General features: G+C 39.2%; 1 protein-coding gene across 6 annotated transcripts in view; it reads right to left on the reverse strand.

The window, feature by feature from the left end:
• Positions 1 to 25108, reverse strand: part of CTNNA2 (catenin alpha 2) — a 1136606-nt gene that overhangs the window by 717565 nt on the left and 393933 nt on the right. For all 6 annotated transcript variants that reach the window (XR_007130146.1, XM_047745913.1, XM_047745910.1 and 3 more), the window contains exon 7: positions 6694 to 6897. Coding sequence is in view for 5 of the 6 variants with exons in the window: in XM_047745913.1 (XP_047601869.1) it covers positions 6694 to 6897 (204 nt within the window). In the remaining variant the exon portion in view is untranslated. The remainder of the gene's footprint in view (positions 1 to 6693; positions 6898 to 25108) is intronic.

Consider the following 25108-nt stretch of genomic DNA (forward strand, 5'->3'; position numbering starts at 1 on the left):
CAGAGTGGATTCAAAGGACAGTTTTAGACCTCAGAAAAAGGGTTTGGTAACCTAATTGTACTTTTTCAGTGTCTGAGCAGGAAGTACAATGACAAAAAAGGAATTTGAGAATTATCTCTTCATGGAGCAAAAGTTTTACAGAAGAAGCACAGTTGCACAGATGAATTTGAAGTTCAAAATGCAGAGATGAGAGCACTGAACCCATTTGAAGACACAAAGTATAAAGAGAAGAAAACATGCAAATATGAAAAAGACAAGGAAAAGCTTCTCACCAAAGGCATCAAATTGAGGTATTAGAAATCCTTCTCATTTTATTTTATTTTATTATTTTAATTTTAATTTTATTTCTTTTCAGTGTTCCAAAATTCACTGTTTATGCACCACACCCAGTGCTCCATGCAATTCGTGCCCTCCTTAATACCCACCACCAGGCTCACCCAACCCCCCACCTCCCTCCCCTCCAAAACCCTCAGTTTTTTTCTCAGAGTCCACAGTCTCTCATGGTTTGTCTCCCCCTCCAATCTCTTGAATGGAGCTACCACTTCCATTAAAACAGCTTTCAATTTCCTCCTAAAATGGAGGCCTTTTATGAGGAGATATAGGGAACAATGGATCAACAAGAGTCCACAAGTATTTTTAAGCATTACTTTCTATTCTATCTTAAGCCAAACATTCTGGTAGAGACACTTGTAATCAGCCCAGCTGACTTCTGTGAATTTCACACCCCTCTTCTACAAAGTAACCGAAAAGAGAGAAATGAGAAAGCCTAGATACTACTGGAAACAATTTTTATGTTTAATTAACAATTAACCTTATTAAGTGGCAACAACTACTCAGTCTTTCTTCTATCTTCCCATCTGGGAGAAATTTGGGGGCATCATAATTTCTACAACAAAGTTCTCTTATTGACAGCACTCCCTTTAGAAGCATTCGGGGCCTTCTTTGGGACCCTAGGCCAAATCCAACTACTGAACCCCTTTACTTGTTGTCCTAGATCCCTCTCTGGAGTACTACATATAGCCAACGTAGGGAAACTCTCATAAATAAAAATCAAGTTGAGATAGAAAAAAAAAAAAATCAATAAAATACAGAAAAAATACACCTATGATCATTTAAAATAGAACCTCAGAGGCATTTAAAACATCTTCACATACAAAAGTTTCATGGCACAAAATTCTCAGGGATCCCTTTAAATCAGATAAATTATAAAGCTGTGCCTTCCCACTTGCTTGTCAGTCATTCTTTGGGCCTACAACACTCTACACAGCCAGCATGAAAAGGCTGCCCTCCTTATCTTTCCCAATATTCTGTCAAAAAATACTCTCACAATGAATTGCTTCTCAATGAATTATTACATGTTTATATAATAAAATGCTAAGTTAACCAGTAAGCCTAAGGTTAGAGAATGTTTATTGACATGGTAACATAGTCACAATACATTAAGAAAAGAGATTACAAAATGCCAAATACGAAGAGTCTATTTTTTAAAACTCAAGGTATAACATGCCTGTGTGTTTCTGCATACAAATGTATCACTATGTAACTTTAAAAGCATAAGAAAGACATATACAAATTTGCTAACAATGATCAACTTTAGAGGTGATATTATGAATGATTTTTTTCTTATTTATCATCTACAATAAACACACATTTCTCTGCACCATTAAAAAACAAGACAATAACAACAAGAACAAAGAGTGTACAAGCCCACTATTTGCAGAGTCCCCTTGGCTCTGGATATCACTTAATGTGGTAATAAAACAGTGTGGTTTTCTGAGCCTCGGTACAGGACGGGACCTACAATTGGGCTGAACATGAAGTTTTAAGGCCTCATCTCAGAACCCACCCTTCATAAACTGGATCCATCAGGACCCCTCTTTATAATAAATTCCACTCTATGGCAAAGGATAGGACAACGATCCTTTGGGCACTTGTGATACATATATATTTCCTTACGTTAATCTGTCCTCATGTGCTTTTAACATGTCCATCACATTAGTGGTTTACAAAATGTTTCGGGCACTTGTGATATGGATATATTCTCCTACATTAATTTGTCCTCAAGTGCTTTTAACACGTCCATCACATTAGTGGTTTACAAAATGTCCCCAGGAATCCACTTAGGCGCTTAAAAGGTTTAAAAAAAAATTGGATTCAAATCTTCTGTAAAAATAGGTCACTTTAAGTACTTAGAAAAATACAATTAAGACATAACCTGCCACATTTTCAAATATCAGAGACCAACAAGTTATTACTATATGTCCTTTAATTCTCTGCACCCCTGTGCTGCTAAACTTTGTATGATGGTTTATAAAAATGGTAGTTCTGCATTAGTCTTAAAACACACACACACACCCCAATTTAGAACAACACAGACCATCTGTTTATGTAAAATTGAATTAGCCTGCACAGCACAACACACAAGGTCCAGGCATATCTGATTATCACATATTCTCATCAAGGCCTAATAGCGAATTGTGCACAAAGAAAGAATGGCTTAACACATCTCTTTATTGTTCTGCACTGAGGGTTAGTACTTGGAGTATTATATTTTTCTAGCCTTTTATATTCATGTGAACCATAGTTGGGTATTTTGGGTGATACAACTTTGAAATAAAATTTTTCTACTTAACTCCCTTTTCACATGCAATCTGTCTAGCAGAGTATCCAAGCATTGCAAAGTGAGCTCTTTACAAACCGTTACATCTGAGTAAATCAGAATTTTCCATGCAAGTAAAGCCAGTTGAAGATACCAACTGAAGACCATAGCAGGGGCTGATACAACCTTAACTACCATTTACACTGACTGCCGTCCATTTTGTGTTCATGAAACAGATACATTCTTCTCACTGGCCACTTTATAAGCAAATTCTCTTTAAAATACAGTTAGAATTTTAGGCTTCACTTCTACTGTTATCACTTGAGCCCAGCCACCACCCTCTCACGAAATATTTTGGCACCCCTCTCCTGTCCCTCTTGTGCTCCTATGTCCTATCTGAGGACCTCAGTCATGGCACTTTCATCCCAACACTTTCCAATGACCTCCCATGCCATTAGAGTGAAAAGCAAATTCCACGCAACACTACACAAGGCCTTGGTTAAGTCTGGCACTTTGTAGATCTGCAGACCCTGTCTCGTGCTGGCTGCCATTCACTCCCAACAGTCTTGATCGCCTCCCCATAAAGGTTCTTTGGGCCCCAAGCACCTGTTCACAGTAAAATACTTAACCTCCATGCTCCTTCCACCTCAAGCACGCTTTGCTCCATCTCCAAAAGTATTTTCTCAATGAACCCTTTCCAGGCCACCCTTATTTACGGCTCTACCCCATGCTCCCTGTCTCCCAGGATTTCAATTTCCCCGTGTCACTCGCCGTCATCCAAGATAACCCTGGCTCAAACTATTGTCTCCCCCAGCTAGAGTGTAAGCTCCATAAGAACAGAGAATTTTATCTATTTTGTTCCCTTCTATATTCCAGAAGCCTAGAACAGTGCCCACAATATGAATCTGTGGAATGAACAGGATATTCTAAATTCAAATGTATCATAAAATCCTTATCAATAAAATGCCATGTTTAATTGTTGTCTCTCACAACAAATGGTCACTTTTAAGGGTTTTTTGGGTTTTGTTTTTTGTGTTTTTTTTTGAGGAAAAAAGTTTTACTTCCACAAGGGAGAAAAAAAATGTCTAAAATTGTAAGTTACAGAGAAAACTTGATGTCTTCATTATAATTTGGAACTAATTATAGTACTCGACATAATACTCCAACCACCACCCTGATGGCACTCATCCAAAGGCCACACATCCTTTAGAAAAAGAGTCTCTCTCTCTCTCCATTATTAGTCTTCCCATATGTACAATAGTGATGGTCTATTTAAAGGAAGAGTTTTTTTAAAAGAATCTTCTCACTTGGGCTTACATCATCAACTTAAAAAAACAAGGCCATCCAGAGCTTTTCTTTTCTACCACTGCCACACTATGATCATAATTTTTGCCACACGCCTCTGTTCACACAGCCCTTTTCTCTCATACTAGTTTCTTTGGGATGCCCAATTTTTGTTATACACACATCAACTTGTACATACTTCTGTGGAAAATCTAACACACCACAGATAACCTACTGAGCTCAGTGTAACTCATATGGTCAACCCACGGCCAGTGGCTCATGCAGACACTTTTCCCTAATCACTTAGCATACAGACCTTCTTCCCATTTCCATCTCCTTGCAGTGGATACCACTTGGCATTTATATGATTTTAGAACACGTCTGCTTACAAGTGAACTTTGTAAGTCAAATCTTCATTAGGGAAAGATCAGGAAATTGTCAGAATCCAGAAGTGTCAGTTATGCCCATTTTGAAATCTTTTCATCTCAATCTAATAAATTCTTTATCCTAATATCGCTTAGCTTACTAAGAAGAGTATCTGCAGAGTGATAATTTGATAATACATTTACTCTTAGAGCTTATAAACTTAAAAAAAGATCTTATAATAAACATCCTAGGCACAACTGACTAACTTATTGGTTGCTATGAAACACAACAGAATTTTCAGTCAAGGCAGAGATGTGCATGTGGGTTTATATTAATGTATGCTATATCAAAATAAACAAATTGACATTTTGACCGGAGAAATGAGGGTGCTGGACAGAGATGATGAAGCTGATACAACTGCATCCAATTCTACCTTGAAATCATCAAAGAAGTGTGAAGTTATACAGTTTACATAAAAGTCAATAGGAGGTGTTTTCTTTCAAGCCTTTGATCCTGATGGTTCAAAGTGAATGGCATTTGCACACTTTGAAATTTAAGCACTAAGCCCACCTACGTAACCATAGCCAAGCACAAATCAAGTTTTCGTAATAGAAAATACAAAACATTTCCTGTATCACAAGGTTATGAACAGAAATATAAGCACATAGAGTCAATAAAATATAAAACCCCATCAGCTCTGCTGATCTACAGGAGTTTACACTGAAAGAAAAAACTTCTGCTTGACAGGATTCTAGACACCAAACTGAAAATTACATGTCATATCTCTATCAACTCTGGTTTAATCATGTTCTGTGATTACAATTCACAGGAACAGACTTTTTTTTCTGAAATATTTATATTGACATCTGAACCATCACTGTGATCTCTGCTGTTTCTACTTCCTTCTTCGGCAATAATTCCTTGAAAGAAAGACCAGCATGCCTTAATGTAAAACCATATTCCACGTACAAGTAAGTAGCCTTCTGCTACTGTGCTAAAAACAACAAACACACAGAATCCCATCTTTTATAAGCATTGCTTTTTTGTTGTTGTTGTTGTTAAATCTGCTCTTCAAAAGAGTCACACAGCCTGGGAGACAATGGCAGTCAACATTTCTAGCTTTACCCAGCATAGCACCCACAGACCAAAATCACAGAAAGTATGAGTCAGCCAGCGTCCCATGGAGAAACTCCCATCAGCAGCTGGACACCATGTTAGACATCCACACCTCATTCTTTGTGTGCTGAAAATGGGACAAATCTTCTCAAATCAAAGAATCTGAAGGTTCACGTAAAAAGAGATTTTTGGTTTTCAGTTTGTAGGGCACTCTGTGTCTTTTTGTTTTCTAGATCAATGTTCTCTGAAGAGTTTGGCAGGAGCAGCACCATTCCTGTCAATGCTGACTCCTGGCTTGACCCATGGGCTGCATGTCATTAGGGGCTGGGTCCAGGAGGCTAAGAAGAACTGGGCTGGAGAGAGGACATGGGTTGACAGCATTGTCTCAGTGTTGCCTACTGGTGTTCTAAAAGGACCCAGCATGGGCTTCAAAGGCTGTGAGATTGTCAGTGTCCCACATGTGATGTCAAGACCTCACTTTACCTACATTTTAGCACTATATGCTGAATTGTCTCTAGCTCAGGAGTCCAGGACAGGAGAAACCCCAGATCATTCAAGGTTGCAATCACTGGACAACACCAACATCAGTTCAGCTGATTGGATTTAGCAAATCAATACAAACATAATTCAGTGCCTTTCAAGACAAAGAATATGGATTTCATCTTCTTTGTGTAGTTTTCAGGTATATAACAATTGTCACACTTTATAACTGTAGGAACGACAGACAGCTGTTGGCAGTGCTGCAGTATCACTAGATACCACCAATGCCCATTTGAAAACCTGGAGATGAATTCCCATCAGAACTCCCAACTGCACAATGAATCAATAGTTCCTCCAAGTTTCACTGCCCTTGAACAGTTCCACCTCAACCAAGCCTGCACAAACACTGGAAAACCTGTTACACTTATTAATGCCTCTTAACGATGAAGATGCTCTAGAGTGGTCCTTAGCTCCAAAAGTGCTCTGTGTAAGAGGACTTCATTATATCCTCATTTCCATCCACCATCCAACTTTCACCGACTGCGATCTTACCTCAAGCTGAGACCAGCCATCAAAATGACCACGAAATCATTCAAGTAATCAGCCCAAATTTTCCTAACCAGGCTCTTCCACCACGCTCTTCCAGGCTAATAAAGCATTCTGACCGAGCTCAGGACACCACTCTCCCAAAGTGGTTCCTCTGTTCCGCAGCTGTCCACTCCCCCACACCTGGGACTGATTCTCTCCAGGGAACACCTGTCCCCTCTTCCTGCTACGCACGCTTTCCTGAAAGCCACGAGTTGGCGCCCAAACCCACTGGACTTGAGCCCCGAGAGCCCAGGACTTACGTTGTTCATGTACTCGCTGAGCAGGTCCTGGAGCGCCTGCCGGACAGCGTTGCACTCGGCCACGATCCTCTCGCGCCGGTCGTCGCGTGTGCAGGACGAGTCGGCCATGAGCGCCGCGCCGCTGATGATGCTCTCCAGCCTCTCCTCGAGCGACGGCCGGAACCTGGCCTCGCTGAAGGTCATGGGGTCCAGGATTATCTTATTCTGAAAGCAGCACCATGAAACAATTAGGGGAGAAGACACAACTGCCTTTGCACCCTGTTTGCTGAACCAGAAATATCTGTGGCCAGAGCAAGACTCTCCATGGGAGGCAGCTGGTTGCTTAGACAAATACCAAAGTGGCCTTGCCCAAGTAGCAATCGTCCCTAAGATACTTTCCCCTGTATCTAATCTTCAGGGAGAAAACAGCATATCTTGTTTCAATGATGTGTTCTTGGAAAAGGCTGCATCAACCAGAGTTTTCTAATGAGATTGTGACAGTGGCTTTGTTCCTTTGTTATTTTACTTATTTACTTTTTTTTTTCTTTTTACACTTGTAGCCCTCAAGGAAAGCACATTTCAGGGTAACACTTTGAAGGATTATGAGAAGATTTTAGAGCAAGAGTATGATGTGTAATCCACAACTTAAAGATCCTTTAGTGACTAGTGCACATATTACATCTATTTCATGAGAAGCAAAGAGTCCCATGGCAGGATGCTTTTGGAAACCTTGGCAAATAGCATACGCCAGAAATATACTTTATAGGTTACTTTCCCACTGGAAACTAATATTTTGTATATTAAAAAAAAAAAAAGAAAGAAAAAAAACCCAACTAGTATTCTAAAAAAGGATTCACTGTGTGTGTGTGCGTGAGAGAGAGAGAGAGAGAGAGAGAGTGTGTGTGTGTGAGAGAGAGAGAGAGATTTGTTAAAATTAACTGACAGTATCATGATAAAAATACTAGCATGGTCTGAAGGAGCCTAGATAAGGGGAAAAATAACAATGTTTCCTTAAAGGAAGGTGCTGCAGAGAACTTAAGCTTCACTTAGCCCCTGCTAAATCTGAGGAGCCTAAAAACATCCAGGTGAGGATGTCCAGAGGTGGGAGGATATCCAAGCTATAGAAATAGGCATCCAGATTTCAAGAGATTAACCAACCTCTCTGGGGACCTGAAGATCATCAGGGTTATCTGGACACAAGACAGTGACTGGCATACTAATAATGTCAAAAGAACAAGAAGACCAAATAAGACCCAATTAATACCAATTCCTAGTGTGTGAAGGATGAGAATCAAAAAATGAAAATAGGAGCAGAACCTGGAGAATATTATCCCCAGCAAGTAAAGGGAGTGGAGAAACATGAATTGTGTGATAATCGCATGAAGGCAAAGCTGACTTTAATCAATGGCTGGTTTCCAGTGGGGACCCCTTTTCTTCTCAAAACAAGGAAGATCATTCCAACAATACTAACTAGAGTGGAAAGACTAACTGCTTAGTTATTACAAAATCAGTCTGACTACAGGCTCTGGCAAAGTTTGCCCTAACCCTCCAAAGCATCCTAAGGTAGTTCCTGAAAGCTGTGCTGCAAGCATCAGTGGCTCTGACTTGGATTCTCCTATTATAACACACACATCTCCATAGCAGGGAGCCTGTCAACACAAGGGCTATGTGGTACCAACGAATGAATGCAAGCAGGTGGCTCCTTAGAAAGAACGAACCATCCACTGAACATACACCAGAAAGAACACCCACTAAACACACACACTAGAATCTTGGATTTCCTAGGAAATTACTCATTGGTCAAAGCTCCCTCTTCAGTTTAGAGGGCAAATGCATGAGATCATACCAACAGAAGATGAAGCTTTTCTGTGGCAGGTGTTGGCATAAAGACCAGCCTCACATTCTTGCTTAGACCTTAGAAAGATAATAATTTGTAACTTCACTCAGAACAGTATGACTCAGATTCTGTTCCTTGTATACTAGCAACTCTCTAAACAGTGTCAAAAAATCATGAAGAGGCCTCAGTACAGGGAATGGCTTTACAGCATGTATCATTAGAGGGAACACTCACAAAGGCAGACTGAGAGGGGAACATTGGCTTTCCTGCCACACTGGCCGTTTGTACCAGAGCTGGGGATCCCTTTGAATTCTCTTTCTCTCTTTCCACTGCTGTTGGTTGATGCATCTATGATAATCTTATGTGACATACGTTAGACTAATAGTCTAATTAAAGAAACACCTGATCAAAATAGAATTAGACTATTTTTCTTTATAAAGCTTAGAGATTTTCAAAGAACTCTTTTACAGGGAACTCAGATTCACATAAAACATAATGAGAATCATTCGTTCTGCTTTGAGGTTTCAGAAGACTCTTCAGAATCATATATTGGGTCTAGTGTAGATTTTTTTTATTATACATTGTACTAAAAATATAAAGAAGTGCCAATTTGATGGAAATATACCGAGGTAAATTTAAACTCTTCAATAAGGGCAGTTGTAAAACAGTTTATTTGCAGAACAGAGGAAAATGTACTACTGTCATTAGAACATTACTTCCTAAATTATTTTCCACGGAACACTGAGCTTAGAGATGTAATGTTTTGATGAAAAAATAAGTTTCCCTGGCCAATATGTTTTGGAATACTGCAGAGCCCAGAGCAAATTACCACATGAAATGCTTTAGGGGAGTTCTGCCTTAAAGGAGTCAGTTTACAGTAACATTCCTCAAACCTATTGAGCAAAGAGAGGGTTCCCTTTAAAATGCATGCATTACCTTTGAGAACCCAAGAACACACATTAGGAACTGTGGCAATGTCAGCTCAATGCTCTTCCCACCTGCCACGGCCCTAAGCTGTCATGAAAGTGAATGCACTGAAACAATGAGCGTGAAAAACTCTGCATAAAAGTTACACTGTTCATCACATTTCTAATGGAATTATTCATTATTTATAGATTACAGGGGAAAAAACTCTTTAAAAATCTCCCTGGGAAAGAAACAATAAATTTACAATATTCTCATCCCTCTCTGTATTGGAGATGGGACGCACTGCAATGATGGATGTGAAAAGCTGGCAGGGAGAAGACCCTCGGGACAGAAAAGGCATAAAGGTAAAGGGCAGCGCACAAACGTCTGAGTATGTCTCGGTGCTTGTGTGTGTGTAGGGTAAGCACTGTCTATGTGTGCTTAGGTTGTGTGTAATGGGTGGAGGGGGATGAGTGTGTGTTCAGAGGGGAGGGGGTATGGGTTTTTTGTGTGTATGTGGGTGTGAGTGTGTGTTCAGAAAACTGGCCAGATCTCAAACCAGCTTTAAAAAATAAGAAAACACACAGACACACAGACACACACACACAGCCAAATGAAGCCAGGGGCTCGAGGGCTAGAAGATAGACTCTATTTACTAGAGTTGCTAAAGGGTTAAAAGAAAAAACAAACTCCTGCAACCAAGTCCTGACCAAGAAATACAGAGTATGATGTCAAAGCAGAGAGAGAGAGAGAGAGATTTTTGCTTCTGCACTATTTGGGAGTGACTTAAGAAACACCTAGGCAAGAGTCTTTGCTAGTACGCTTCAGGGTCATTTTGGACCAGCAAACAGCCTCTTTCCTGCATCAGCGCAGCCTGTCCTCACCTCTCTGTGCGGCTGCCCTCTACTGGTAGGAAGGGGCGAAGCAGCATCCCGGATCAAAACTCTCCTCCCTGGTCACAGAAGGAGTATGTTAAGTGGGTAACAAGCCAGCACCAGACAAAGGGCATGGCCAAGGGTTCTTGTCTCCCCCTTTAGACAAAGGTGTGCTCCCGACAGAGGATTTCATGCTGTTCCCTACTATTTGACGTATTTTAATCCCCTCAGATTTTACATTTTAAATATGTAAGTCTCTTGTTCGTATTCTTAAAGCTCATTTAATCTTTTTATCCTTTTGATCTTTCCGTTCCACCTTATATTGTCATTTTACCTCATTTTAAAATTGCAGGCCTGCATTTCTTACCTTATCTGTTTCTTTTTAAAATGAGACTTTAATTCCTTTTTATCTCGCCTATTTTCATTCTGTTTATTTGACTTGCATAACATTGTGTTCTGCGATTTTTACTTATCGTACTCTCTAATAGCCTTAATTTTACAAAATGATGTTTCATTTTTACATTTTAAGGAGTGGCAGTTGGAAAGCATGGCCGGAAAGACGGTAGCCACAATAATTCATCCCCAAGCATAGGAGACTGGAAATCTAATCTTCCAACAAGCCAGTGCTTTATGGTCTCTTCTAGTCCTACATAATTGATCTCCCATTACTTCCAATGTAGAACTCAATAAAAATTTTAATTTGAAATAATTCAGGATCCATATAGTTCAAAACTACTTCCTAGAATAATACATTTACCTTCGTCACTGCACATGCAATTGTTAGAAGAGCCCCACTTTTAAATCATGGCTACCATCCATTCTCTCTACAAGGAGTTTTGTGATCTAAATTTCAGTACCATCATGGAACATTGAGTCATGTTTGATGCAGGCTGATACAGAAGGAGGCAAAGTAATTGATACAATTACTCTGCAAAGCAAGAGGCTGAATACATTACAGATGGTTTGAGAGGTCTATAATTCTGTGCCCTTAGTATTACCTTCTGCATGTTATTGAAGAGAAAAATGCCAGGATGATGACATGGTCATTCAGTTAGACATTCACCAGGACTGAACATAGGTCTTTTGACTTTAAGCAGTGTTGCTCTATCAGACTGCCCGCATTCAGTTAAAATGAGCCTAATTAATCCCAAATAGAAAATGTATTTCATAGTTAAGCTATGAAACTCTCCTAAACTAAATATAATGACCTAAGTATCATCTCTCATACTGTTTTGTGTCATCTCAGTTACCTTGCCCTTCCAAGAAATAAATGTGTACAGCCTTTCATTCAAAAATGGGTGCCAGCTGCTGTGGGCGTCTGAGGGCACAGACGGACTCTTTATCTCAGGGCATGGACTCTTTATCATAAGAGGTTTACAGTCTAGTCATATAAAACTAAAGACAGGTACTACCAATTCTAATTTGGAAAACACAGCAATGATGTTAAGGAATGGTTGAGTTTTGGCAATTTGGGAGGTAGGAAATGTTTCTGGAGATTATTCCTCAGCTGAGACCTAAAGAGTGACAAGTAGTTGACCAAGCAAAGTCAGGGGCAGGAAGAGTTCATGCAGACAAAGTAGAAATTGGGAACAAATCCATGGAAGTGAAGGATATCATGGTATATGAAGACTACTACAAGAGGTTTATTGAAGCTGAAGTGTAAAGTCACAGGTCTGGTGTCATCAACTCGCCTTGAAGAGAAACTTCTCTGTGAGCGCAGTTAAGGGACTCCTTCAATCTGCCACACTTAGAGATCCACCACAGTTCCATTAGAAGCCACACTTGACCCCACGCAGCCCTTGTCAATTGCTGAACACAATAAGGCCACTCTTGTACCATGGAGACCTGCCCAACAGGCAACTTCTGCTCCTACTCTGGATTTCCCACAGGACTGAGATTTTCTCAGAACTGTGCTGAGGCTCTTCCTATAAAACTCTTTTCTTCCTTGCACAGGTGTTCGACCTGCAATGCAGTCAAAACTCTGCTGATTCTGTTGGTCCTCTCCTACTTTATCCTTCAGAGGAATTCCTCCTTACATATTCAATCCCACAGACCTTGGCATTTGCTCCTCCAAGGACATGAATGGACCCAAACAGGAATAAGAGACAGAATTGGTGGAGAAAGCACAGCCACATCCTGAGAGACTTCTATTCCATGTTAACAAGCTTCCACTTTGTGAACATTGCTTCAGACAATGAAGAGCTATCAAGAGTCTAAAACATAGGAGTCGTATAATTCTGTTTGGTTTTAGAAAGTTTCCTCTGGCAGTTAGGGAAGTTAGCTTTGGCAGGACTAAAAGTAGAAGACTCGATGACCAATTGCCATGCCTCCAGAACCCGAAAGAAAAATGGGGAGACCACAAGATCATGTATGCGTAGGTAAAGTAAAGAGTACATACTGTGGGACATATTTAGAATGTCAATCTGCAAAATTTGGAGATACACATCCTTTGAGAATAAAGAATAAACCTAAATTTAGAGCATGAGCAACAGGCACAATGCAAGAGTCCACAAGCTCTAACCTGGGTGTCAGCCTCCTATTTTATAAATAGAGTTTTAGCAGAACACCATCAGGCCCGCTCATTTACATACTGGCCATTTTCATACTACAGTGGCAGAGCTGAAAAGTTTGGACAGAGACGGTATGGGCCACAAAGCTTGCAATATTTACAGTTGTCACTTTAAGAAAACATTTGCTGGAGCGCCTAGGTGGCTCAGTTGTTAAGCATCTGCCTTCGGCTCAGGTCTTGATCCCAGTGTCCGGGGATCGAGCCCTGTATTGGGCTCCCTGCTTAGTGGGGAGCCTGCTTCTCTCTTTCCAGCTCCCCCACTTATGTTCCCTCTCTATCTCTCTCTGCCATAAATAAATAAATAAAGTCTTTAAAAAAATCTTTAAAAAAAAGAAAAAAAGGAAACATTTGCTGACTTGAAACAAGCTTAAGGTGGCTATGATGCATGTAAGTAGAAAAGTCTGGTGGAAGTTGATTATAACTGCATGAAAATGGGCCATCTATAAAGATGCAGGATCATCGCAATAAAGGCAGGAGTGGAAGCCATGAGATGGATATGAATTCCCAAGGGAAAGTAACAGAATGAAGAGTGAGTCCAACATTGGGAGGTCACAAATGATCTAATAAAGATGGTCAGAGATCAAAGTAGATCCTGGAGACTGCATGACCATAGCTGACAAGGAAGAACCCTAGGGAACTCTACAAAGAGTAAATAAGATCAAGACTGAGACTGTCCATTAAGTTTGGAAGCTAAGGAGTTAGTGGTGATAAATCATGCTTATGTGTCTAGGTATATCTGTATGTACTCTATTTATTTACAAATATCTTAATCCAAAAGCCACATCAGACTCAATATAAATAGAAGTAATCTAAAGTCGAAACCAAAAAATCTCAAATTCATAAAAATATTTAATATATTTTTTAAAGATTCATTTATTCATTTGAGAGAAACAATTATGAGTGGTAGGAGGGGTGGAAGGAGGGGAGAATCTTAAGCAAACTCCACAATTAGCTCAGAACTCAATGTGCGGCTTGATCACACGACCCTGAGATCATGATCTGAGCTGAAACTAAGAGTCCAATGTTTAACCAAGGGAGCCACTCAGGTGTCCCTTAAATTATTTAACTGAGCTGAAACTAAGAGTCTGATGTTTAACCAAGTGAGCCACTCAGGTGTTCCTTAAATTATTTAGTATTATTCTGAAGTTTCTAGAAAACACAACTAGAAAAGAGAAAGAACTAAATGGTATGAAAAGTAGAAAGAAGATACAATCATTTTTGGAGATGTTATACCTATTAATTTGGAAAAATGACAATCTACCAAAAAATTACTACAAAACTTTTTTCATGAAGTTACTTGTATCAGTATGCAAAATTAATTGCCTTCATATATATAAGGAATATCCAATTGGAAGACCAAATTTACAATAACAAGAACTGCAAAACAAAACACAGGAAAAAAAATTTAGATGTCAATTAGATGAAGCAAGAACTCATCAGAGTGATGAGTAGTTGCCTATGCACACACTCAGAGCAAAGTACAAAGCTGGAAGTGGAACACATGCCTTCAGCTCCAGAGTCCAGGATCTAGCCACTATGCTACCTCTTTTCCTTTATGTATCTGTTGGCATGTGTGATGCCCATTACCATGAGGAAACTAATGGACCATCCACTTCTCCATCTTAGATACTAAATGGTGGTAGTATGTGATTATTTAATACACTTAAGGAGGTATGGAAAATAGTGAACAATTACTAGGATTAAAGTTCTAAAATGTTACTTTAGCCCACTCTTAATTTCTCATCTATTTCAAACTGGTCTGCAGGTATTCTAAAACACTTTTTCTACCAAGAGGGAAAACATAAATATATCTTAGTTTTTCTATAGCTAGGAATTAACTATCTTAAAACTGAATTTGTATCTAATGCACTCAAAGCAGTAACTGAGCAGGAATGGCAAACCAGATATAATTTGGAACATTAAAGTCAAAACATTTAACTACAGCTATGCCAGTAGAAAGGCTCTAGCGTACATCTAACACTAAAGGAGTCATTTTATACCCACATATTAAGTTCCCGAGATTCTTAATGCACAGATGAGGAAGGTAAAGCTTTTTATTTTATTTTTTATTTAGTAACTAAGAAACTTTTTGTTAAAGAGTGGGGAAAAAATTTTATTATCTTTGGATTTTCTGTCTTTCAATGTGAAACTCTTTAGAGAATTAGTCATCTCAAATGTATGCAGAATTTTCAAGATGCTAAAAAAAGACAACAAAGAGAGACAGGAGCAAGATGGTGGAGGAGTAGAAGACCAAAATATCATCGGGACCCAGGAGTTCAGTAGATAGTTACCAAACCATCCTGAACACCTATAAACTCAACAGGAGATCAAAGAGATATATACGGTGGGCATGGCGCCGATCTGGAGGGCTTGAGGAGGAGGAAGGCATTCCTAAGGCCCTGGGGAAACCTCGGCCATCCAGGATAGGAGACTTCATTATTTACTGTGAAAACTTTCAAAGATGGAATCCATATTATTGGTTTTTCCTTTTGCCTCAGGCTCTAATATAACTCAGCATTGTTAATGAATCTCTACTTAAAATTTCAGTATTTTGTTCATGGGTGTTCTTTTGTTCACATTAATTGTGTTTTTTAAAAAAATACTTCATTGGGGCGCCTGGGTGGCTCAGTGGGTTAAGCCGCTGCCTTCAGCTCAGGTCATGATCTCAGAGTCCTGGGATCGAGCCCCGCATCGGGCTCTCTGCTCAGCGGGGAGCCTGCTTCCTCCTCTCTCTCTCTGCCTGCCTCTCTGCCTGCTTGTGATCTCTCTGTCAAATAAATAAATAAAATCTTTAAAAAAAAATACTTCATTAAAGTATTTATCTTGGTTTAAAAAAAAAAAAGAGAACAGCAATTTTAGGAACAAAAAAGCCACCACTTTCTGGAAGGTAGGATGTGCAGAGAAGTGAATGTGAAGCAATGGGAAGATAGACTGTGTGGGGAGGGGCTGGCTCTCAGAAGGTGAGAGCAGTGGAGCACAAAATCGTGACTTTTATAAGTCTGCTCTACTGAGGGACATCATGCCAGAGGCTAAGCGGGGGGGGGGAGCCCTTGTGGGGACAGTATGGTCTCAGGCCCCACACAGATACAAAAAGACTAGGGGTGTCTGAGTGTGGCAGAGTGGCCAGGTATCAGACTGGGGAAGCTGGATACAGAGATGGAACCAAGGAGTGGGCTCTCAGCTTGGGGATTACTTTAAAGCATGATCCAGGGCACAGTTGGGCCACTTCTCTTTGAGCAGGAACCCCACAAGTGGCAGATCTGGAGACACCTCCTCCTTCCTCCTTCGGGAGGAGTGGCATGGAAGCACACTGCAGGAATCTGCTGGGTTTGGAGACTCCAGGAGGGGCTGTGTACCAGAGACAGAAAAACTCGGTCACATGCCAGGTGAACAGAGTGTGGTCGGAGACCAGGGACACAGGAGGGATTGACTGCTTTTCTCTGAGGGTGCACTGAGGAGTGGGGCCCTGAGCTTGTGGCTTCTCTGGGCCAGAGATTGGGAGGCTGCCATTTTCATTCCCACCCTCCAAGGCTGTACAGAAAGTATTTAGGGAAAAAAAAGCTACAGAGAGTGAATCCAGAGCAGATTGCTTAGCCTGGCCCCTGACAAGTGCCATGCAATTCCGCCTCAGGCAAAGTCATTTGAGAATCACTGAAATAGGCCCCTCCCCAAGAAGATCAGCAAGAATATCTAGCCAAGACCAAGTCTGCCAATCAATGAGAACTGTGGAACTCCAGAGCTAGGCGGAAGCAACACATAGAATTCATGGTTTTTTTTTTTTCTTATAATCTTTTAGTCTTTCAAAGTTAAATTTTTAAAATTTTATTTCTTTCTATTTTTTTTAATTTATTTATTTGACAGAGAGAGAGATCACAAGTAGACAGAGAGGCAGGCAGAGAGAGAGGAGGGAAGCAGGCTCCCTGCTGAGCAGAGAGCCCAATGTGGGGCTCGATCCCAGGACCCTGGGATCATGACCTGAGCTGAAGGCAGAGGCTTTAACCTGCTGAGCCACCCAGGTGCCCCTCTTTCTATTTTTTTTTTAAATCTTTCCTCTTTCCTACTTTCATGTTTTTAACTATTTTATCAATACATTTTTAAAAATCTTTCTGAATTTTAATAGTTATAGTCATATTTTATCCCTTCATTGTATCTAACCTTATTATTTGTATAGATACAGGATTTTTTTCTCTTTAAAATTTTGGGATATAATTTCTTCTAATAGATCAAAATATACCCATAATCTAGTGCATGGCTTTGTTCTGGTCTCCATCCTGATCACATTCTTTCCTCTCTTTTCAATGAATTCTTTTCTTATCAATTCCTTCTTTACAATCCTTCTTAATTTTCATATTTACATTTATATTCCATCCCTTCATTATGTTTACCCTTATTTTTATATATATATAAGTTTTTTTTCTTTAAAATTATGGGAGGTTATCGCTTCTTGGCCTTTTGGCTAAGATGAAGTGTAAAATTATGGGAGGTAGTTTCTTCTAACAGAGCAAAATAAACCCAAAATCAAGTGTGTGGCTCTGTTCTAGTCACCAATCATATATATATATATATATATATATATATATATATATTTTTTTTTTTTTTTTCCCCCTCTTTTTCCTTTCTTCTCCCCTTGGTGTTTCAGATCTCTTCTGATTTGGTTAGTGTATATTTTTTCTGGTGTCATTGCTACTCTTTTAGTATTTCTTCTGTAATTCATCTATTCTTATCTGGATAAAATGACAAGGCAGAAAAACTCACCACAAAAAAAAAAAAAAAAAAAAAAAAAAGAGGCAGTACCAGTGGCCAGGGACTTAATCGACATGAATATTAGTAATATGTCAGAACTAGAGTTCAGAATGACGATTCTCAAGGTGCTAGCTGGGCTTAGAAAAGCCATGGAAGATATTAGACAAACCCTTTCTGGAGAAATAAAAGAACTAAAATCTAACCAAGTTGAAATAAAAAAAGTTATTAATGAGGTACAATAAAAAAATGGAGGCTCTTACTGCTAGGAAAAATGAGGCAGAAGAGAGAATTAGTGATATAGAAGATGAAATGATAAAGAAGCTGAGCAAAAAAGAGACAAACAACTACAGGATCATGAGGGGAGAATCGAAAGATAAGTGATACCATAAGATGAAACAATGTTAGAATAGTTGGGATCCCAGAAAAACAAGAAAGAAAGTGAGGGGAGAAGGTATATTATATTAGAGCAAATTATAGCAGAGAATTTCCCCAATGGCAAAGAGAACAAGCATCAAAATCTAGGAGGCACAGAGAATCCTCCTCAAAATCAATAAAAATAAGTCCACACCCCATCATCTAATAGTAAAACTTAGAAGTCTCAGTGACAAAGAGAAAATCCTGAAAGCAGCTTGGGATAAGAGGTCTGTAACATACAATGGTAGAAATATTAGATTGGGAGGAGACCTATTCACAGACACCTGGCAGGGCAGAAAAGACTGGCATGGTATATTCAGAGCACTAAATGAGAAAATTATGGGTCCAAGAATACTATATCCAGGCAGGCTGTCATTGAAAATAGTAGAGATAAAAAGCTTCCAAGACAAACAAAAATTAAAAGAATTTGCAAACACCAAACCAGCCCTAAAGGAAATGTTGAAAGGGGTCCTCTAAGCAAAGAAAGAGCCTAAAAGTAAAAGACTAGAAAGGAACAGAGACAATATCCAGTAACAGTCAACTTACAGGCAATACAATAGCGCTACATTCCTATCTTTCAATAGTTACTCTGAAAGTAAATGCTAAATGCCCCAATCAAAAGACACAGGGTATCAAAATGAACAAAAAAAAAGACCCATCGATATGCTATCTACAGGAAATTTGTTTTAGACTCAAAGACACCTCTAGATTTAAAGTAAGGGGGTGGAAAACATTTACCATGCTAATGCACATCAGAAGAAAGCTGGGGTGGCAATCTTTACATGAGATAAATTAGATTTTAAGCCAAAACTATAATAAGAGATAAGGAGGGACAACATAACATACTTAAAAGTTCTGTATAATAAGAAGATCTTGCAATTTTATTTTTTAAAAGATTTTATTTATTTATTTGACAGAGGGAGATCACAAGTAGGCAGAGAGGCAGGCAGAGAGAGAGGGAGGAGGAAGCAGGCTCCCTGCCGAGCAGAGAGCCCGATACGGGGCTGGATCCCAGGACCCTGAGATCATGACCTGAGCTGAAGGCAGAGGTTTTAACCCACTGAGCCACCCAGGCACCCCAGATCTTGCAATTTTAAATATCTATGCCCCTAACATAGGAGCAGGCAATTATATAAATCAATTAATAATAAAACCAAAGATACACATCAACAATAATAATAGTAGGGGACTTTAATGCCCCCCTCACTGAAACAGACAGATCACCCAAGCAAAAGATCAACAAGGAAATAAAGGCCTTAAATGACACATTGGACCAGAGGGACATCACAGATATATTCAGAACATTACATCCCAAAGCAACAGAATTCACATTCTTCTCTAGTGTACCTGGAACATTCTCCGGAAGAGATCACATCCTGGGTCACAAATCAGGTCTCAACTGGTACCCAAGGATTGGGATCATTCCCTGCATACTTTCAGACCACAGTGCTCTGAAACTAGAACTCAACTACAAGAGGAAAGTTGGAAAGAACTCAAATACATGGAGGCTAAAGAGCATCCTACTAAGGAAATTAAAGAAGAACTTTAAAAATTCATGGAAACAGGGCACCTGGGTGGCTCAGTGGGTTAAGCCGCTGCCTTAGGCTCAGGTCATGATCTCAGGGTCCTGGGATCGAGTCCCGCATCGGGCTCTCTGCTCAGCAGGGAGCCTGCTTCACTCTCTCTCTCTCTCTCTGCCTGCCTCGATGCCTACTTGTGATCTCTCTCTGTCAAATAAGTAAATAAAATCTTTTAAAAAAAAATTCATGGAAACAAATGATAATGAAAACACAAGTGTTCAACATTTTTGGGACACAGTAAAGACTGTCCTGAGAGGAATGTACGTAGCAATATAAGCCTTTCTCAAGAAATAAGAAAGGTCTCAAATACACAACCTAACCCTACACCTAAAGGAAGTGGAGAAAGAACATCAAAGAAAGCCTAAACCCTGCAGGAGAAGAGAAAAAATCAAGATCAGAGCAGAAATCAATGAAATAGAAACCAAAGGAACAGTAGAACAGATCAACAAAACTAGAAGCTGGTTCTTTGAAAGAGTTAATAAGATTGACTTCTAAAAAAGAAAAGAGAAAGGACCCAAATAAATAAAATCATGAATGAAAGAGGAGAGATCACAACCAACACCAAAGACAATACAACAATTATAAGAACATATTATGAGCAACTATACTCCAGCAAATTCAACAATCTGGAAAAAATGGATGCATTCCTAGAGATGTATAAACTACCAAAACTGAACCAGGAAGAAATAGAAAACCTGAACAGACCCATAACCAGTAGGGACATTGAAGCAGTTATCAAAAATCTCCCAACAAACAAGAGCAGAGGGCCAGATGGCCTCCCAGGAGAATTCCAACAAACATTTAAAGATGAATTAATACCTATTCTCCTGAAACTGTTCCAAGAAAGAAAGAAAGAAAGAAAGAAAAAGAAGGAAATGAAAGGAAAACTTCCAAACTCATTTTATGAGGCCAGCATTACCTTGATCCCCAAACCAGACAAAGACCCCACCAAAAAGAGAATTACAGATCAGTATCCTTGATGAACACAGATGCAAAATTCTCATCAAAATATTACCAATAGGATCCAACATACGTTAAAAGGATTATTCACCACAACCAAGTGGGATTTATTCCTGGGCTGCAAATTCAACATCCGCAAAACAATCAATGTGATACAACACATTAATAAAAGAAAGAACAAGAACCATATGATAGTCTCAACAGATGCTAAAAAAGCATTTGACAAAGTACAGCATCCTTTCTTGATCAAAACTCTTCACAGTGTAGGCATTGAGGGTACATACCTCAATGTCATCAAAGTCATCTATGAAAAACCTACAGTGAATATCATTTTCAATGAGGAAAAATTGAGAGCTTTTCCCCTAAGATCAGGAACATGGCAGGGCTGTCCACTACAAACAATGCTATTCAACATAGTACTAGAACTCCTAGCCTCATCAATCAAACAACAAAAAGAAATAAAAGGCATCTGAATTGGCAAAGAAGTAGTCAAACTCTCACTCTTTGCAGATGATATGATACTTTATGTGGAAAACCCAAGGACTCCACTCCAAAGCTGCTAGAACTTGTACAGGAATTCAGTAAAGTGTCGGGATATAAAATCAATGCACAGAAATCAGTTGCATTTCTCTACACCAACAACAAGACAGAAGAAAGAGAAATTAAGGAGTCAATCCCATTTACAATTGCACCCAAAACCATAAGATACCTAGGAATAAACCTAACCAAAGAGGCAAAGAATCTGTACTCAGAAATCTATAAAGTACTCATGAAAGAAATTGAGGAAGATACAAAGAAATGGAAAAACATCCCATGTTCATAGATTGGAAGAACAAATACTGTGAAAATGTCTATGCTACCTAAAGCAATCTCTATATTTAGTGCAGTCCCTATCAAAATACCATCAGTGTTTTTCAAAGAAATGGCACAAATAATCCTAAAATGTATATGGAAACAGAAAAGACCCCAAATAGCCAGAGAAATGTCAAAAAAGAAAACCAAAGTTGGTGGCATCACAATTCCAGACTTTAAGCTCTATTACAAAGCTGTCATCATCAAGACAGTATTGTACAAAAACAGACACATAGATCAATGGAACAGAATAGAGAGCCCAGAAATGAACCCTCAACTCTGTGGTCAACTAATCATCAACAAAGCAGGAAACAATGTCCAATGGAAAAAAGACAGTCTCTTCAACAAATGGCGTTGGGAAATTTGGACAGCCAGATGCAGAAAAATGAAACTGGACCATTTCCTTACACCACCCACAAAAATAGACTCAAAATGGATGAAAGACCTCAATATGAGACAGGATTCCATCAAAATCCTTGAGGAGAACACAGGCAGCAACCTCTTCAACCTCAGCCACAGCAACTTCTTCCTAGAAACATCGCCAAGGGCAAGGAAACAAAGGCAAAAATGAATTTGGGGGACTTCATCAAGATCAAAAGCTTTTGCACAGCAAAGGAAACAGTCAACAAAACCAAAAGACAACTGACAGAATGGGGGAAGGTATTTGCAAATGACATATCAGATAAAGGGCTAGTATCCAAAATCTATAAAGAACTTCTCAAACTCAACACCCAAAGAACAAATAATCCAATCAAGAAATGGGCAGAAGACATGAACAGACAATTCCTCAAAGAAGACATCCAAATGGCCAACAAACACGTGAAAAAGTGGTCAACATCACTCACCATGAAGGAAATACAAATCAATACGAGTGAGATACCACCTTACACAAGTCAGAATGGCTAAAATTAACAAGTAAGGAAATGACAGATATTGGTGAGGATGTGGAGAAAGAGGAACCCTCCTACACTGTTGGTGGGAATGCAAGCTGGTGAAACCACTCTGGAAAACAGTATGGGGGTTCCTTGAAAGTTGAAAATAGAGCTACCCTACAACCCAACAATCACACTACTGGGTATTTACCTTAAAGATACAAATGTAGTGATCCGAAGGGGCATGTGCACCCAAATGTTTATAGCAGCAATATCCACAAAGCCAAACTATGGAAAGAATCTAGATGTCCATCAACAGATGAATGAATAAAGAGGATGTGCTACATATATACAATGGAATACTATGCAGCCATCAAAAGAAACAAAATCTTGCCTTTTGCAATGATGTGGATGGAACTAGAGAGTATTAAGCTACACAAAATAGGTCAATCAGAGAAAGACAATTATCATATGATCTCTCTGATGTGATGAATTTGAGAGGTGAAGTGGGGAGTCTTGGGGGGTAGGGAGGGAAAAAAATGAAACAAGAATGGATCAGGAGGGAGACAAACCATAAGAGACTCTTAATCTCAGGAAACAAACTGAGGGTTGCTGGGGTGTGGGGGGGTAGGGATAGGGTGGCTGGATTATGGACACTGGGGAGGGTATGTGTTATGGTGAGTGCTGTGTAATGTGTAAGCCTGATGATTCAGAGACCTGTACCCCTGGGGCAAATAATACATTATATATTAATTTTTTAAAAAAAGGCAACAAAGAAAACAATGTTATAATATAAACTATGTACCAATTTAATAATTTGTTGTCCCAAATCTAATCTTATAAACATGGAAAAGGCAAGAAGCAAATGCTAGTGGTATAAGAAAGTCCTACGGCTTTCTTCATTGTGACAAGCCTGCAAGATAAATGTGTCCTGGGATTTTTACTACCTTCATGGTTCAAGATAGCAACTAAGAAAAATAATAACCTGTACTGTTCTACCTCGTAATCACTGGACCCTCACCAGCTGCTGTCCAACATCACTACACTGAATCGAACAAATAGGAAAAAAAAAGTCAACAGGTCTTTCTGCAGTCATTCACTTTCCTATTTGTAGGGTCTTTAAAAAAATAATAATAAAATCTCAGGGCGCCTGGGTGGCTCAGTGGGTTAAGCCGCTGCCTTCGGCTCAGGTCATGATCTCAGGGTCCTGGGATCGAGTCCCACATCGGGCTCTCTGCTCAGCAGGGAGCCTGCTTCCCTCTCTCTCTCTCTCTCTGCCTGCCTCTCCATCTACTTGTGATCTCTCTGTCAAATAAATAAATAAAATCTTAAAAAAAAAAATAAAAAAAAATAATAAATCTCAAGGAGGAAGGTAACATCAGCCAGACACATTCTTCTTAAGGAAAAAGTCATTAGGATATAGAATAATTAAAGCAGTGACAATCAGAAAACCAAGGGACAATGCATGTTTAAGTGAGATACTATTTCCTCCTTCAATTATTCTGAGATTTTGCTGGGAAAAGAGAACAATGTATAGATGACATCACTTCCTCTCCCCATACTTTCACCCTTACCTCCCTCTCCTATTTACCTCTGCATGTCTCAGTTGTTGGCTTAGTCCCCATGGCATATAGCTGGGTAGGTCACACTTCACTTCTACCACAGCCCTTCCTTCCTCCTTCCCCTCTTTTCCCCTGCTTCCCTCCTTTCCTCCCTTCCTTCCTCTTTCTCCCTAGAGTCCCTCTGTTTTTCTGTCACTTGAATGAGTACCTGGCCATGCAGTCTGCTGGCAGCAGGCCTAAGGAAACCCAAGTTTTCATTTTGTCTAGAGCTTCATGCTGCCTATGCCTCTTAGAAATGGTCTAGATCACAGAAGGTCGCAGAGAGCCCTACTGGGACCAAAGTGTGTTAACACAATTTTATTTCTATATGATTTTGAAGCTCTTGCACAATGAAAAGAAAAATAAGTGAGCAAATCCTCGCAACGCCTATTAACTATTTACTCCAGTGTTATTTAAACAATGTCTGTGATCCAGTTAAAGATATTTGACAAGTAACCCCTGAAGCAGTCTCTCCCAGTTGCCCATTAAAATGCCAACAGATGGAGGGGAAATAATGGAATTTTATAGCACTGAACATTGCGAATGAAAACCATCTACAGACAATGAGGCATGATCATAATTCTGACTCTGAGCGCTTTAAATACTCCCTTTAAAGACTGAAGTCTAAGATAAAAGCATAAATCAAGACCAGTTTAATAAATTAACCAGGGTTTCTAAATCAAAAGCATGTTATTTGTTCAGTTTTGAACACTCATTCTCCCTGTAGTGTATCAATAATTAACAAAGGAACATTTTCATCTTTTTCATTCTGTGCCAGGCTCTCCCAATGAGAATCTTTCTATCTTTACATGAAAAGTTTCTCTTGGCCTAATTGAGGTAACATTTGGAGTAGAAACTATTAAGGATATGGAGTTTCAATCATCTATTTTTTTATTAAGCTACAAGAAAGCTTCTAAGTTCCATTTTTAGATTTGCCTTAATTTTGAAATTGCATAACACCTTATTGATTTCTTCTCAGGCATATACTTAAAAATAAACTAGTTATGCCTTTTTTCTACTTAAGATAGTATTTGCAATTAAACGCTCAGTTTAATCAGAAATAAATGACGATGATAATGACTTGATAATTATGCAGCATTTCTTATTCTTACATATTTACAAACCCTTACATATTTAAGGGTTTGTTTTTGTTTTGTTTTGTTTTTAAGAGACATCAAATCCTACACGAATTTCATTTGAGAGGAAAAACTATTTAGGAAGACAGAA

The sequence above is a fragment of the Lutra lutra genome, chromosome 9 (assembly GCF_902655055.1).
Source record: "Lutra lutra chromosome 9, mLutLut1.2, whole genome shotgun sequence".
NCBI classification, from domain to species: Eukaryota; Metazoa; Chordata; class Mammalia; order Carnivora; family Mustelidae; genus Lutra; species Lutra lutra.